General features: G+C 35.2%; 2 protein-coding genes across 2 annotated transcripts; one reads left to right on the forward strand and one right to left on the reverse strand.

Annotated features, from left to right (window-relative positions):
* Positions 1 to 2,256: 2,256 nt before the first annotated feature.
* LOC141611950 (putative membrane-associated kinase regulator 4) lies at positions 2,257 to 3,835 on the forward strand. The gene has a single exon (XM_074430613.1). The coding sequence runs from the start codon at positions 2,522 to 2,524 to the stop codon at positions 3,566 to 3,568; it is 1,047 nt and encodes a 348-aa protein (XP_074286714.1). The 5' UTR covers positions 2,257 to 2,521; the 3' UTR covers positions 3,569 to 3,835.
* A 5,693-nt stretch (positions 3,836 to 9,528) lies between these two features.
* LOC141611951 (large ribosomal subunit protein uL29z) lies at positions 9,529 to 12,402 on the reverse strand. Its single transcript, XM_074430614.1, has 4 exons — positions 12,240 to 12,402; positions 12,010 to 12,145; positions 11,455 to 11,611; positions 9,529 to 9,753 (listed from the first exon to the last, which is right to left on the reverse strand). Exons 1-4 carry the CDS (start codon positions 12,241 to 12,243, stop codon positions 9,679 to 9,681), a joined length of 372 nt encoding a protein of 123 aa, XP_074286715.1. The 5' UTR covers positions 12,244 to 12,402; the 3' UTR covers positions 9,529 to 9,678.
* Between the last annotated feature and the right edge of the window lie 1,416 nt (positions 12,403 to 13,818).

Genomic DNA, 13,818 nt, shown 5'->3' on the forward strand with positions numbered 1-13,818 from the left:
CCAAAGGAAGATGTAGATTCTTTGAATACAAATCATCCGTTATTTGCATTTTCCAGAAAGCAAAATCTTTCCCATCGAATTTATCGAACAAAATTTTACCTCCTTCCATTATTGTGAATTTTAATTAGTGGATCACTCTTCCCTCACCCGCCCAACCGACTCGATACCATTTGTAGGGATTTTGGTATGAGCTACTCACACAATAATAAAGATAATAAGAATCGGAAAAATAACAAGGACACAATATTTACGAGGTTCACCAACTTGGCTACGTCCTCACTATAGTCGCACTAGGAATTTTATTGATCACTCAAATAAATATAACAATGAGAATATGAGGATACAAATTGCATAGCTATCCTCTTCTTTTATAGCTAATCACAAGCTATAACTTCAAGCCATAATAACTATGTATAACATCTTACATTTAGTTCAAGTGATTAATGAAGTAAGTTTCTTTGAGTTAGAGAATTCATTCTCATATGTTTCTCATGAAACATATCACTCCATAATGGAGGGAATTAATCCCAGAAGGATTCCAATAAACAATTTAGATTGATGAGTTACAAAGCAACACTGCCAAAATGCTAGCCTCTTTTTTGAAAATTTGATGGCTAGTGAAAACCAAGCCAAGCCTTGTTCTTTCTGACTTAATTTCAACTCATTTCAGTTCAGCTATTTTTTCACAAATTAACTCTTCATTTGGCTCAACTTCATTCAGTTATGTTTAGCTCCTATCAACCGAAAAAACAGGCCTAAGTACGAATTGAGATATTGTTAATATGACACTTAGCATGTACTCCCTCCGTCCCGGTCAATTGTTGTCCTTTCGTTTTGGCACAAAGACCAAGGAAAGAGGAGAGGACCAATAACTAAATGACAAGTGGAACAAATTGAATGAGAATGATCAAATTGCTCATCAAGTTCATTCTTAAAATAGAAAGGACAACAAATGACTGAGACACCCCAATATGGAAAATGACAACAAATGACCGGGACAAAGGGAGTAAAAAACAAAATAAAAAATTGTTTGATAAACTGTTGCTGTATAACACACTGGTATAGTAGCATTAAAGAAGACAAAAAACACTCCAGGAATTCAGTAAAACAAGTTTAAAGATGTAAGTTGATGGGCGTACTCTTGTTTCATCGCATTTTATAATAATTTAAGTTTGGTATTATCAGGATGAAATTGTGTTATGCCCACTGCTCAAAGTTTTAGTCAATGGGCTATATGTGGACTTGTGGAGTATAGCATAAAAGCTACTCCTAGAATTATTAATTTATCACAAATCTCGGTTTCATATCTCTAGGAGAATCTCTAATTTTTTTTATACTTTGTCTAGGCCATTTTGCAATTTTTTAAACAAATACTAAAAATAGTAACGGAGCTAGGATTTGTTATTAGAAGGGCGGAAATTTTCAGGGGAGTTAGACGAGTAATGACATCAGATTAACTTGAAAAACATTCTAATGTTTTAAGCCAATGCTGACAATGGTTTGTCAGCCACCATAAGAACAAATGGAATTGCAAAAACCAATGAGGTTTTCTAATCAGTTGAACACAGATCAGGAAATTGCCACTTGATGCTCAACCCTTTATCATTCTTGATTTAATTATTCAGTATTATTTACATTAACTTAATCAAAGCCCCTAAAACTTGAAGCCATTCTAAGAAAAAGTAAGCACTAAATAACATAGTTCAAGTCACTTACCTTTTTTTTTGAAAAGATAGTCATATAGAAATTAGGCTTAAGTCAAGCTAGTCGGACTCATTACAATTATATTGCACTTATTTGACTTTTTTAAAACTATAATATGAAAACGAATGTTCGAATCAAAGATGATAAATTTTGTATTGTATCTTTATATAAAGTTGGAGAGGAGAAATTAGCGTTAAAATTGATGATTATTGATCACTAAAGTGTAAGGCCCCTGTAATGTTTTTTTTTTTTTTGCTAAATGGAGTTGAACTGAACTGAGGCTGAATGAAGTTAAACTGAATTGAACTGCCGAGATAAATGGAGCTGAAATAAGCTTTAGCTGAACTGAAGTGAATTGAATGAGAGTTGAAATTAAGCCGAAAAGAACTAGACCTAATTGGGACGGTAAATTTGGGATGAAGCCATGAAGTTAGGAGGAGTTAAGTGAAAAGTGAAAACCGAGCTTGGAAAACCAGTAATGATACCTTCCAAGTGAAGTAGAACATCTAGTGTTCAAGTACATGGTGTAAAAAGATTTATTCAGAAAGAAGGAAAATGATTGTTTTTGTTATTCAAGTCACACAAAAGATAGACAGTTGGGTCAGGAACTGGGCCATTGTTACACAATAGAAAAACATGCAAACCATAATGCTTTCAATTTTATATTTGAATGCATTTATAAATCACAGATTTCACAATTACTTGTGTGTTTTCTGACACTTATAAAACACACAGTCCTCTTTCTTTTCATCATTTTGGCATCATCCCTCTTCTTTTTCAAATACATTTTATACTCCCATCATTTTAACCACTGTAAATGTCTCAAAATTACTATAACCACATTGACATTGAAAATGAAGATGAAGAAGAGGAAGACTACATAGATATGGAAGTGAGCTCATTTACTCACTTCTTCCCTGAGAAAATAACCTTCCCTTCTCCACAGCACGCTCGAGAATTCGAGTTTCATATGTCATTCACCAATGTTGACAAAGATTCGACTCCATCTCCGGCCGATGAGCTTTTTTACAAGGGTAAGCTTTTACCTCTTCACCTCCCGCCTCGTCTTCAAATGGTCGAAAAGCTTCTTAAAGACTCGCCCTCTTCTTCGCATTTTAACAAGTTTAGTGAGGTCTATGGCACTCCTTTAGGTACTAATACCGTGACTACTCCGGCAACAAGCACGCCTTTTGAGTCCTGCAATATTTCCCCTGTAGAATCTTGTCAAGTTAGTAGAGAACTTAAGCCAGAGGAGTACTTTGGTGAACAAAAGGGTTTCATTTTGTTGGGTAATTATCAAAAGTTGTCTTGGAGTAAAAAGCTCAAGATTAAGATTACTAAGATTAAGGCCTTGTTCGGAAAATCAGCTTGTTCGGATGAATCAGCTGATGTTTCGGGTACCAAGATCGAACGGGGTGATTTAAACAAGGTAACCAAGAAAAACCAATTTGGGTTAATTCCATCAGTTGTTACTAAGGAAGTATTTGGTAAAGAAAATGAAGTAAAGGAAGAAAATATTTGTCATAGGAGATCATTTTCGGGCGCATTTAAACGTCGTTCGTTGAAGACTAAAGCATCGTCTTCATCTTCATCAGCGTCATCCTCGTCTTCTTCTTCTTCTTCTTCTTTGTCAGTAGCTTCAAGCAATTCTAGTTCCTTGAATGAATTGCTCCTGAAGAGAAGCAGCAGTGCGAATTCGGAAATTGAGACATCATTAATCCAAGGAGCCATTGCTCATTGTAAACAATCACAGCAAACGATTCGATCACGAAAGACTTTGAGTGAAGTGGGTTGTCATTCATTTCCTTCAAGGTTGATTGCATTTGATGATCAAGCAAGTGAAATTGGACTTTGCAGGGGTTGAAGTACCATAAAAGGCGTTTTTTTGTGCTTTTTTTATTTCCTTGTTTGTAGGGTTCGGGATTAAGGAACTACTATATCTTTTTTGTTATTGCACGACGAGACTTGTTTATCTGCTTACTTTGGTTTGAGCTTAAGTTCTCTTACTCCACTTGTGCTTGTTTGGTTGACATTAGAAATAGAATTCAAACTTCCAAGTAAATTACGGAGTACTAATTTGTGGAAATTATATTTCCTTGATAAATTAATGTAATTTTTCTAAACAAGCATTTGATTTATAATTATAATGTGAGAACGGAGTGTCCCGTGTTATTTGGCATTGTCGAGTGATTACATGCTGATTCATAATGATGCTTATGAGTTATGATCCTTATGTTTGTGTTTATTGTTCCAAAACTCCCAAAGGGTGATGACTTTAATCTAGCGGCAGAACGATGGGGTTCGCCCAATCCAACAAATATTCGAAATCCTGATTGGCTGCTTCCGACACTGATTTATTGACGGTAAAAGGATTCTACACAGCATAAGTGCTTAACATCATTTTAGAGTTGAAAAACAACTTCAGGAGTAGATAGCTTTTCTGTGTTTTTTATTCTATCAGTATCTTAAATTTTCAAAGGAGCAATTAAATGGTTCTTGAATTTTAAAGAGAGTAAGGAATGGGAGAACAGTCAACAGACAATGAGACAGGTAGTTTGAAAACAAGAGAGAGCAGAGTTGATGTTTTATGTGCATTTGTTTGCATTCCCAAGAGTAATTGGGATCGTTTTCCTCTTGTCTTTGTACTAGTAGTATTGAGTTTCCCTACAACTTGTGTTCCAGACTATGTATGTACATGGGGGAGTCAACTAAAAATTTACACTCAACAAAGTACCTAGTAGACCGGCTAAAATAAACATTATCTCGAAATATTCATTTTCATAACCCTCCTTATTAGATGTACATTATTAAACAACACAAATTCTCAATTTAGACGGACACTATCCATCTAAAATTGTAGACGGGTCAAATATCACACCACTTTCATAATAAGACAAACATTTAGTGGATGTCACCACTTTGTCTTATTATATAAGTGGTAACATATTTGACCCGTCTACACTTTAGACGGATATACCCGTCTAAAGTGAGACTAATTAATTGAAAAATATGTCTACACGTTAAAAACTTTACTAAGAAACTCTATGGGAAAAACACTAGAAAAGAAAAGAATACAATGCCTCCAAACACGCATAACAAGTTGCCTCGTTAAAATATTTCTGTGGAAAACCTAGCGCGACAAAATTATAGATAAGGAAAAACAGTATATCGTTTGCTTCTCCCCCTCTGAGTACATAACTTGATATATCTTGAAATAATTCATGCTGTGACATAACTTCTCAATCGTTGAATAAAATCCATCGTGGTTGATAAACTTTGATATCTTCAATTAGTAAAAAATCCTTGATAATTTCAATCGTTATATTACTTTAGAACTCACAATTTGGATGTAGTCGTTCATGATGGTTTATGACCTCTTGGGCTATATTATTTGACAAAGTCTTTTGAGTAGTGGTTAAGAGATTCTTCATTTCTTGTAATACCCTTACTAATTTCCTTGATTGATCATCCTCAAAGTTATCAACAATTGATCTCACAATATTTGTGAAAACTCTAGCATTTTTTTGGGTTAAGAGCCTATAATGTACATGGAAGTCATATTTCCAAGCTTCTCGCTCTAACCTCGATTAACACTTTATTCAAAGATCTTAAATATTTTTGATGTAGTTTACGTAGATATCGTTTATTTACATCATCTATGTCATCTACAATACTTTCCATGAGTTTAAATTCTCCATGTGCATTAATAAATTCATTATTAAGAGTAGACCTAGAACGAGGGTTGTCCAAGTTCCTTTCATTGGTAGTCTCCAATAAATCACTGCTAATATATTTTGTAATGATATATTTTCAGCTTCGGTTTCTACCTTGATCGCCCGCTTCTCTCATTTGATCTAGTTGAGTACATTTCTCACTTCTCAATGAAATTTATAATGATAGAAGGACTAATTATATTAATCCTCCCACCGTGGTCGCCAAAAACTTATTTGTGTAGAAACAAGCACAACACCTAAAGGTACCTTGGAGGTCGTAATTACCCTCCTATACTTTGCTATCCACCCTAAACAGAAAGGGCTAGAGCCACGATTGTAGACGCTTGGTCTAATAATAAGCGCTAAATTACTTATGTGATTTAGCTCCAAGGATGAATGATATGATTCATACAATCTAAAAACGGGAATCTTCAAAGATACTTATATATCATGAAAAATCCAATTACGCAATGTTAACAAAATCTTCGCAATAGTACTTGTGGATGATAAATTAGAAACTAAGGGATAGATGGCTAATTACCTTTACTAAAGGAGGCTTTACCGTGCTAATAATCTAATATAAAATAAACTAAGACCTATGATCTAAGATCTAAAGATAATCTAAGTTGTAGTTGTTTTAATTGTGTATGTGTGTCTCTTAAAGATGCTTCCTTATATATGCATTTTCAACCGGTTTTTTGCAACTACTTTCTTAGTGGAGAGCGGCTAAATAACCGCTGATAACTCCTTATCCTCTTTCTAAGCGCCTCTAACTCCTTATGGGCCAACGCTTGACTTGTGTGCTCTGCTTATTTCATATCCTTAAAATACTTGATTAGGCCTAATATCTATTCTCCAGATAATAGGCCCAACTAATAGACCTGACAAACGGGTCAATGAGTCGAGTTTGGGTTGGGTCAATTCGGGTTTGCAAGAATTCCGTTCAGATCATTTCGGGTTCGGGTGATTTTCGGGTTAGTTATTTTTAAGTTATTTGGGGATAACAATCACTTTCCGATAATAAACATTAGGGTCTAGTTGGATAAGTTTAGGTCAATTCGGATTTCAGGTCAGATTCGGGTCTTCAATTCGGGTTCGGGACGGGTTAGTTTTGCCAGGTTTACCAACAACCCTTAATGTAATAAATTTAGTACCCTCACTAAATTGAGAGCTAAACTTAACCTTTACCACTATGCATGGAAATCTCTTTTCTTATCTGATATATGACATTCTTACTTTTCGAGGCTCTACTCATTTCTCTTCTCAATAACTCTCCAACTATTTGATTAGATAACATATGAAAGCAAATTTTATAACGAATCTAAATATAATTTTCCTAATATTTTATGATGTATATTTTATATAATTGAAAGTTAAAGGCAAAGTTGTTAGGATAGAGAGAATACTTTGAATCGAAGAAGTGGTGGTAGGATCGGATCGCATGATCGAATTGAAGATCGTAAAATCCTGCAAATAGCTTAGATAAAGAAGTTTATGTTAAAAAATCGGTATAATTTGTGAAATATGATGTTAAAAATTTATTTAATGACAGATTGACACGAAAGTGTTAACAATTGTATCTATTATACATATACCTTTAATTTTGAGTTTGGAGTATAGAAGAATAACCACCTTATAAAATTTAAACACAAATAAGCCTTTTACGATCCTATCATCGATTCTCTACGATCCTATCCGATCCGACACCGACCTTACCAGCAAAACGATGCTACGACGATTTAGATGTTTTCCACTTTTTAAATTGTAGGATCATACAATTCAAATCGCGATTTTAACAATAATAGTTAAAGATATATCTAGTAAAATGAAGAGAATATTAAATTAGGATAGCCTTTGAGAAATGATAATCTTGGATCAGGACAAAATCATTACGTAGAGTAGCCCCTTAGAGTAGAGTGAGTAATGACTTGTTACAAATCTCATTAATCATTTATGGGACCGATAGCTAGCTTCAAACCCTTACGATTACGGTTTACAAGACTAAAATCTACAGTAAAAAAAGAGACGTAGCTAGATGTTGTTAAGGGGGTAAGTATGAGTGACAACACGTGAACATGTGAGAGTATCTTTAGGGGAAGTAAAAAGCTTTAGGACCATTTCCTTTATTAATTACTCTACTTTTTCTAACTATACCTCTAAAAACTTTCTTCAAGTTTCTCTTTAACTCTTGTAATTAGGGATGGTAATGAACCGGATCTGGGTAGGGTCCGATAGAATCCAGATCCATATCCACCACACCAACGTTAGATCTATATCCGACCCATATCCGGTGGATCCAAATTTTCCAGATCCATATCCATTTTCAAATAAGTGGATCCATATCCAATCCATATCCAACCCATATCCACGGGGTTCGAAAAATTAGAATCCATATCCTATCCATCAGGGTCCGGATCCGCAGATCTGAATAGGGTCCAGGATCCGTTGTCATCTCTAATTGTAACAATTTAAAGGTACATAATACTACAAATATTCAGAAATTAACTGCATTTCTCACATATTTTTTCCAGGGAAAGTTGAAAGCATTGGATAGGAATTTATAACTTTACATGAGATTTTTCACAAACTTGTAAGCCAAACTAAACGCTTGATATTTGCATTAAATGACGATGACGAATTATTGCTTTCGCACGAGGTTCAATGGTTGAAGTTCTTGTGTTTATTACCGTCTTTCATATGTGGAATACGTTGTTATTTGCTTCACAATTTAGACACTTGGTATCAAAAAACATTTTTTTTTAATACAGCCTTGTACACGTATATGTATATTTACGTAAAACATTATGATATTGAACAAAATTTGAAAAGCAAATCTAGATAACTTGTAAAGTTACAGTAGACGTATAACGTATGTAGGTAAAGTGAGTGACATAGTCACATATATACGGACTACGGAGTATAAACATTGTTGGCATAAAACATCACCAAAGAAAAGCTAGTCTATTACGTGGCAAGCCGGCGAGGCTCACATAGTCGCATGTAATAATTTTGTGTTGCAAGTAAAGTTTGGAAGGTAAATATCCAGATTTGTTTTAAATAGGTGTTGTAAAGAAGAAAAATGATTGTCTGGTGTATAAATTATGGTGTGAAAATTCATTCAATTATTAAAGGATGCAAAAGAAGCCGACGTACGTGCATCACTTATAAAGAGCGTCAAATTAAAGACCCAACTTAGGTATGCTTCTTGTTGAAAACGACCAATTCTCGTTTATTGGTAAATTTTATTCGTCATGTAATTTGGGGCAAAGTTTGTGAGTGGGGAGGGGGGGTGTACTAAACCTTAGTTTAGTGAAGTTGTCACCCACATTAATGACAAGATTAAAAGCCAACTAATTCCATAGGCCATACCCCCCTTCCTTCCCCTTTTAGCTTCATCCACCACAAACAACTAAACAAATACAAAATCAATAAATCATCTAGGACCATGAAGAGATCATTCATGTGAAAACGAGTTACGACCGAGCGTAGTTAGCTAACACACTCGAGCTACCTCAAAATTAATGGGGACACATTTACAGATTGGAATATGTAAATTATCGCCCAACATGACTAGTTTAGTTACCTTGAGGAGCAAGATCAGTAATTATAATGCAACACAGTAACTACGGTTTTGCCTCGTTGTCAACATAAAATCTATCGCCTACTTCTAAGTTTTAAGTACCTGAAAATAAAACTTGTCGCCTACAAAGTCAAGTGTAGAGAATTAATGAATTAGGATGGGCAATTTTGTTGATTTTTCAGAAGAAACACTTGTGACTTCATGACTCACTTTCTTGTGACAAAGTTGCACCGTATTCTAGATTGTTATTCCCATTTTTTTTTACAGTTTTTGGATCCAAATTTGGATAAATTAAGATTTTCACTGATTCTCTCTAAACAAAAACCCTCGACATATTGATACAACATTGTTGTTCCTTGGAACATTTATCCCTCTCCATATTGCTGCTCTACGATTGCTTTCAAACACGGAATGGGGCGAAGTCCCACCTTATGAGCTCACAGAGAAGACAACTCCGCAGTCCTAGCATTTCAAGGAGAGGAGCCTCTAAAACTTTTAACACAAGTCTTTCAAATGAGCAGATCAGGAAGATGTACCAAAACATGATTTGAACAATCACGGATAACAGAAATGAACTGGCAAATGTCCTTATCCAAGAAACATCATATCAATCTTCGAACAAACTTAACGTTGAAAATAGAAATAAAAACCATGCAGAAAGTCCTAAAAATGACGACCATCCTACACCTTGATGGCGTACTTCCTCAACGGGTAGTACATTTCCTTCTTCTTTTCCCTCTCCGTCTTCAACGATGCCTGTCATATAGGAACAAAACACATCACCCGATTGATGGTTTCTATGCCATGAAAAGCACACTGCCAATACAATACAGAGGGAAAGGGATTCAACTATTCAAGTCTTCAAGCATTCGGCTTATCATTGATAAACCACGAGTATTTCAAATTTGGACACCAAAAAGGATTCAGAAGATTGGCAACTTCACCAACCATAACATAGTTTAACTATAGGATAACATAATTTACAAGACCAAAATGTCCCTTTATCATTCTACCCCAAGGTACATTCACTGCACCTAGTCTACTCCAGTTTCATGCCGTTCCTATCCAGCATTCAGTTTTGAATAGATCGTAAATTAATACAGAAACAACCTTATCCCCAACAAACCCACGACTCTCAAATAAGAGAGCTGAGAACTCGGGACATTGCCCAACAAAGACTTCTAGCTTATGGTCCAAGGACCAAATTAGATACCTCAGTTAACTCAAACTTGTCACGCAATTTTTACAGAAACAGTAGAGCAGCAAGCAGAGAGTCATCTTGACAAAAAATAGCTGTAGCTGTACTACAGCATCTCATACATGATCTTAGTTGAACGAAAACACAAGAGAGAAACATATGTCCTGAGTTCTCAATGCTACAAGTAAAGACAGCGTTATCTGTAGCTAAGATCTCAGGCTTGTAACCAAGCTCAGTCATCAACAACACCAATTTTTTCCTGATATTTTTTCAGATAATAGAAGAGCTACGGGATTTCTCCTCATAATTCAGAAACATCAAATTCATTCCATCCAAAGCTTTTGAACAACTGACATTTCGACTCGATGCTCTTCTTAGGGCAGCCAGACAACAAATACAAGACGCGTTGAAAGAAACACAAGAAATAAACATCATCTGAAACCAATTTGCATAACATTGTCTAGACCAATCAAATAACAAAAGAACAGTAAGCGAGCCATAATCCCAAATGATTTGGGTCCTGCTAACATAACATAAATTAAATAACAAAAGAACAGTAAGCGAGCCATAATCCCAAATGATTTGGGTACTGCTAACATAACATAAATTAACCGAAAGCGTCAATCACTGATCAAATAAAATACCCAACTAGAAGAAAAAGAGAATAATCAATTATGGATATTCATAGCATAACCTCTGCTCACGATAGTAAATCTCGGTCTGAGACTTAATCTTATAATTATGGCGTATTATCCTTATCTCGGCCATTATGCCACAATTGGAACTAGCGCCTCCAAATGAAGTCACTGTATAGTACAAAATCTTTATTATTCCCTCCGTCCCAATGAATAGTTTACAAAAGTAAAGATGAACCTACATCACAGTGACTCATCCAGCCCAGGAGGTATGAATTAAACAAAATCATCACTCCATGAAACCTAAAAAGCACTAGATTGCGTAATGTAGAGAGTAATTGAATCACTAACCTCAATTGTTCTATGACTACAATTTTTAGATGCTAAAGAATATTCCCAAAAAAACGGAAAAAAATTCAGAAATCCTATCTTGTAAAGTTATTTGATTCATAAGCATAGTAGCACGCCAAAAAAATGTAAGATTTCATCACTTTTGTTAATATCATGAAAGCAAAAACAGCAATTAAAGTACAGAAGTACAGTAGTTTTTACTAAACTACAAACATAAGACCTTTGATTGAATGAAACACTCAAAGTGTTCACAGAGAGATGAGAAACACGGACCTGGTGCTTGGTGAGACGCCTACGGATGGCACGAGTCTTCTTGGGACGAAGATCAAGTGGTAGATACTTCTTGTTCTTGTATGCTTCCCTCAATGCGGCCTTCTGTTTCTGTGATATGACTGTCAACACTTGTGCAATTCCCAACCTCACTATCTTACTGCAATAATTGTTGAGCATCAACAAAAAACATCATTAAGTAGCTAACTAAACACGTTACACATTTCAGATTTACCCAATGATCAACACATACATAATCATGCACAGCATATAATACATATCCAAACAAAAATCAACTCAATTATCAAAGTTAAAATCGCATTATCCAACCAACTCAGCAAATTAACACAGCCCAAGTACATCAAATTTACTCATTCATTAACACATACATAATCAATCCAAGCATATACCCAACGCTTAATTCTCGTTATCCCTCAGCTTTCTAATCATTTTATCTCCTACATGTAAACTAGGTTACTGTGAGTTATTTCACTTAAGGTTTTGCCTTTAATAAGTAATCTATTAGCAAACTAAGAAGATAAAAAAGAAAAAGATTACATCTTGGAGAGTTTGTTAGGGGCACCACCAGTAACCTTAGCAACACGAAGAAGGGCAAGTTCAGCCTTGAGTTCCTGGAGTTGGGTCTGTAAGTCACCCTTGGATTTCTCCCTTAACTCATGCACCTTGATTCTTGCTGCAAATATTCATAAATAAAATATTAAACATAAAAATGGCATACAATGTGACACCCATTACCATAGTAGTACGAGTGAGTCGAGATGATTTACCCATTTTTGTTACTTTCGATTGATGCAGAAAGTGTGAGACTTTGAAACGGCGGCGTGGATGTAGTTCAACCCTAGCTCTGGGAGATATACAACAATATGGGGTTTAAACTTTAAATGTGTGGAGATCCTTTCCATTTCACTTCCTTTCGATGGCTCTCATGGTATCTTGGGATTATCGAACAGTTCTAAATTTATGGGTAAAAATAAAGGAATAATGGATTTTAGTAAAAAAAAATAGGGTTTTTTCTCAGAAACTACCTTTTATTTAGGGTCATTTGTGAACAACTACCTTTCATTGTATTTTTGGCTTTCAACTACCTTTCATTTCTTCATTTTGCGAAAGACTACCAAAAATCCACTTCCGGCGAAAAAAAGTCAACTTTCCGGCGTTAACTTACTATTTCATGTTGAATCTTACTCTTTACTTCATAACCCTAATAATCGATGATAAAGATTTGATTAAACCCAAGTACCCAACATTAATCACCCCAATTTGTCTATCTCTTACCCCAATCAAAGTCCTAATCGCCGAAACAAAAGCATGATTGATATTAATCTTAACATGGTAGGTAATTCTTCAACAATAAATAATGATTTATTATGGCCTTGTTCACAAAATAAACTCCTAGTGTTAACTATTCGAAAATAATTATGGATTCGCTCTTAGGATCACTTGTGTGCTACTATCTCATTAGTTTTCATATACCCATCATCTTACCATGAAGAGACAAAGAAGGTACTTTAATATGACTTAGATGGACAATAGGTTGATGAATAATGAGTAGTCAAGGTTGTTAAAATATAAGGGTGAAGGTGAAAGTGGTAGTAAAGGTGACGACGGAGATGGAGATGGTGATTGAGCTGGTTGAATAATGGTTATGCGTTGATATTGCTTTGAACAAACTTTTGATAAGGTGTTGGGCAAAGAGAGGAGCTTTTTCGGATTTTGTTGGGTGAACAAAGGGAGAAATATGGGTTATATGTGTGAAAAAGGGAGAAAAGAGCAAGTCAACGCCGGAAAGTTGACTTTTTTTTCGCCGGAAGTGGATTTTTGGTAGTCTTTCGCAAAATGAAGAAATGAAAGATAGTTGAAAGCCAAAAATAAAATGAAAGATAGTTGTTCACAAATGACCCTAAATAAAATGTAGTTTCTGACAAAAAAAACCCAAAAAAATATTATTTAAAAGGTTTAAGAGAGGAAATGGCCTTAATCCGGTTTAAATGGTGTGCGGAGCCTCTCCCGTATAAGAAAAATACTATACCATCTTGATGAGTGACACGTGTAAAGCGCATAAATCAATGGTTAATACAACAACCTCAAAGCCTTAATACCATAATGATTTCGGGTCGGCGGACATGAATCATCCTTTAAAACTGTCCAAGCGTGAACGCACATCTCAAAATGCGAAAAAATAGATAAATCAATGGTTTATGTTTTTCAAATTTTTTAATACCCTTGAACTAAACTTGCCAAACGGCTCGATCGGGCGGTTACGGGTTTGGGTAAAATACGGGCCGGGTCCATTTAGGGTTTGTAAAATACGGGTTTATACGGGTTTCAGGTCAGGTTTCGGGTTAA

The sequence above is a fragment of the Silene latifolia genome, chromosome 11 (assembly GCF_048544455.1).
Source record: "Silene latifolia isolate original U9 population chromosome 11, ASM4854445v1, whole genome shotgun sequence".
NCBI lineage: Eukaryota > Viridiplantae > Streptophyta > Magnoliopsida > Caryophyllales > Caryophyllaceae > Silene > Silene latifolia.

What these genes read in the sequence shown, in the direction of transcription:
- LOC141611950 (XM_074430613.1), top strand. Translation starts at nt 2,522, where the DNA reads ATGTCTCAAAATTACTATAACCACATTGACATTGAAAATGAAGATGAA.
- LOC141611951 (XM_074430614.1), bottom strand. An exon ending in CCTAACAAACTCTCCAAGAT is followed by an intron (nt 11,612 to 12,009) that starts GTAATCTTTTTC and finishes CAATTATTGCAG; the next exon opens with TAAGATAGTGAGGTTGGGAA. An exon ending in GGCGTCTCACCAAGCACCAG is followed by an intron (nt 9,754 to 11,454) that starts GTCCGTGTTTCT and finishes CCTATATGACAG; the next exon opens with GCATCGTTGAAGACGGAGAG.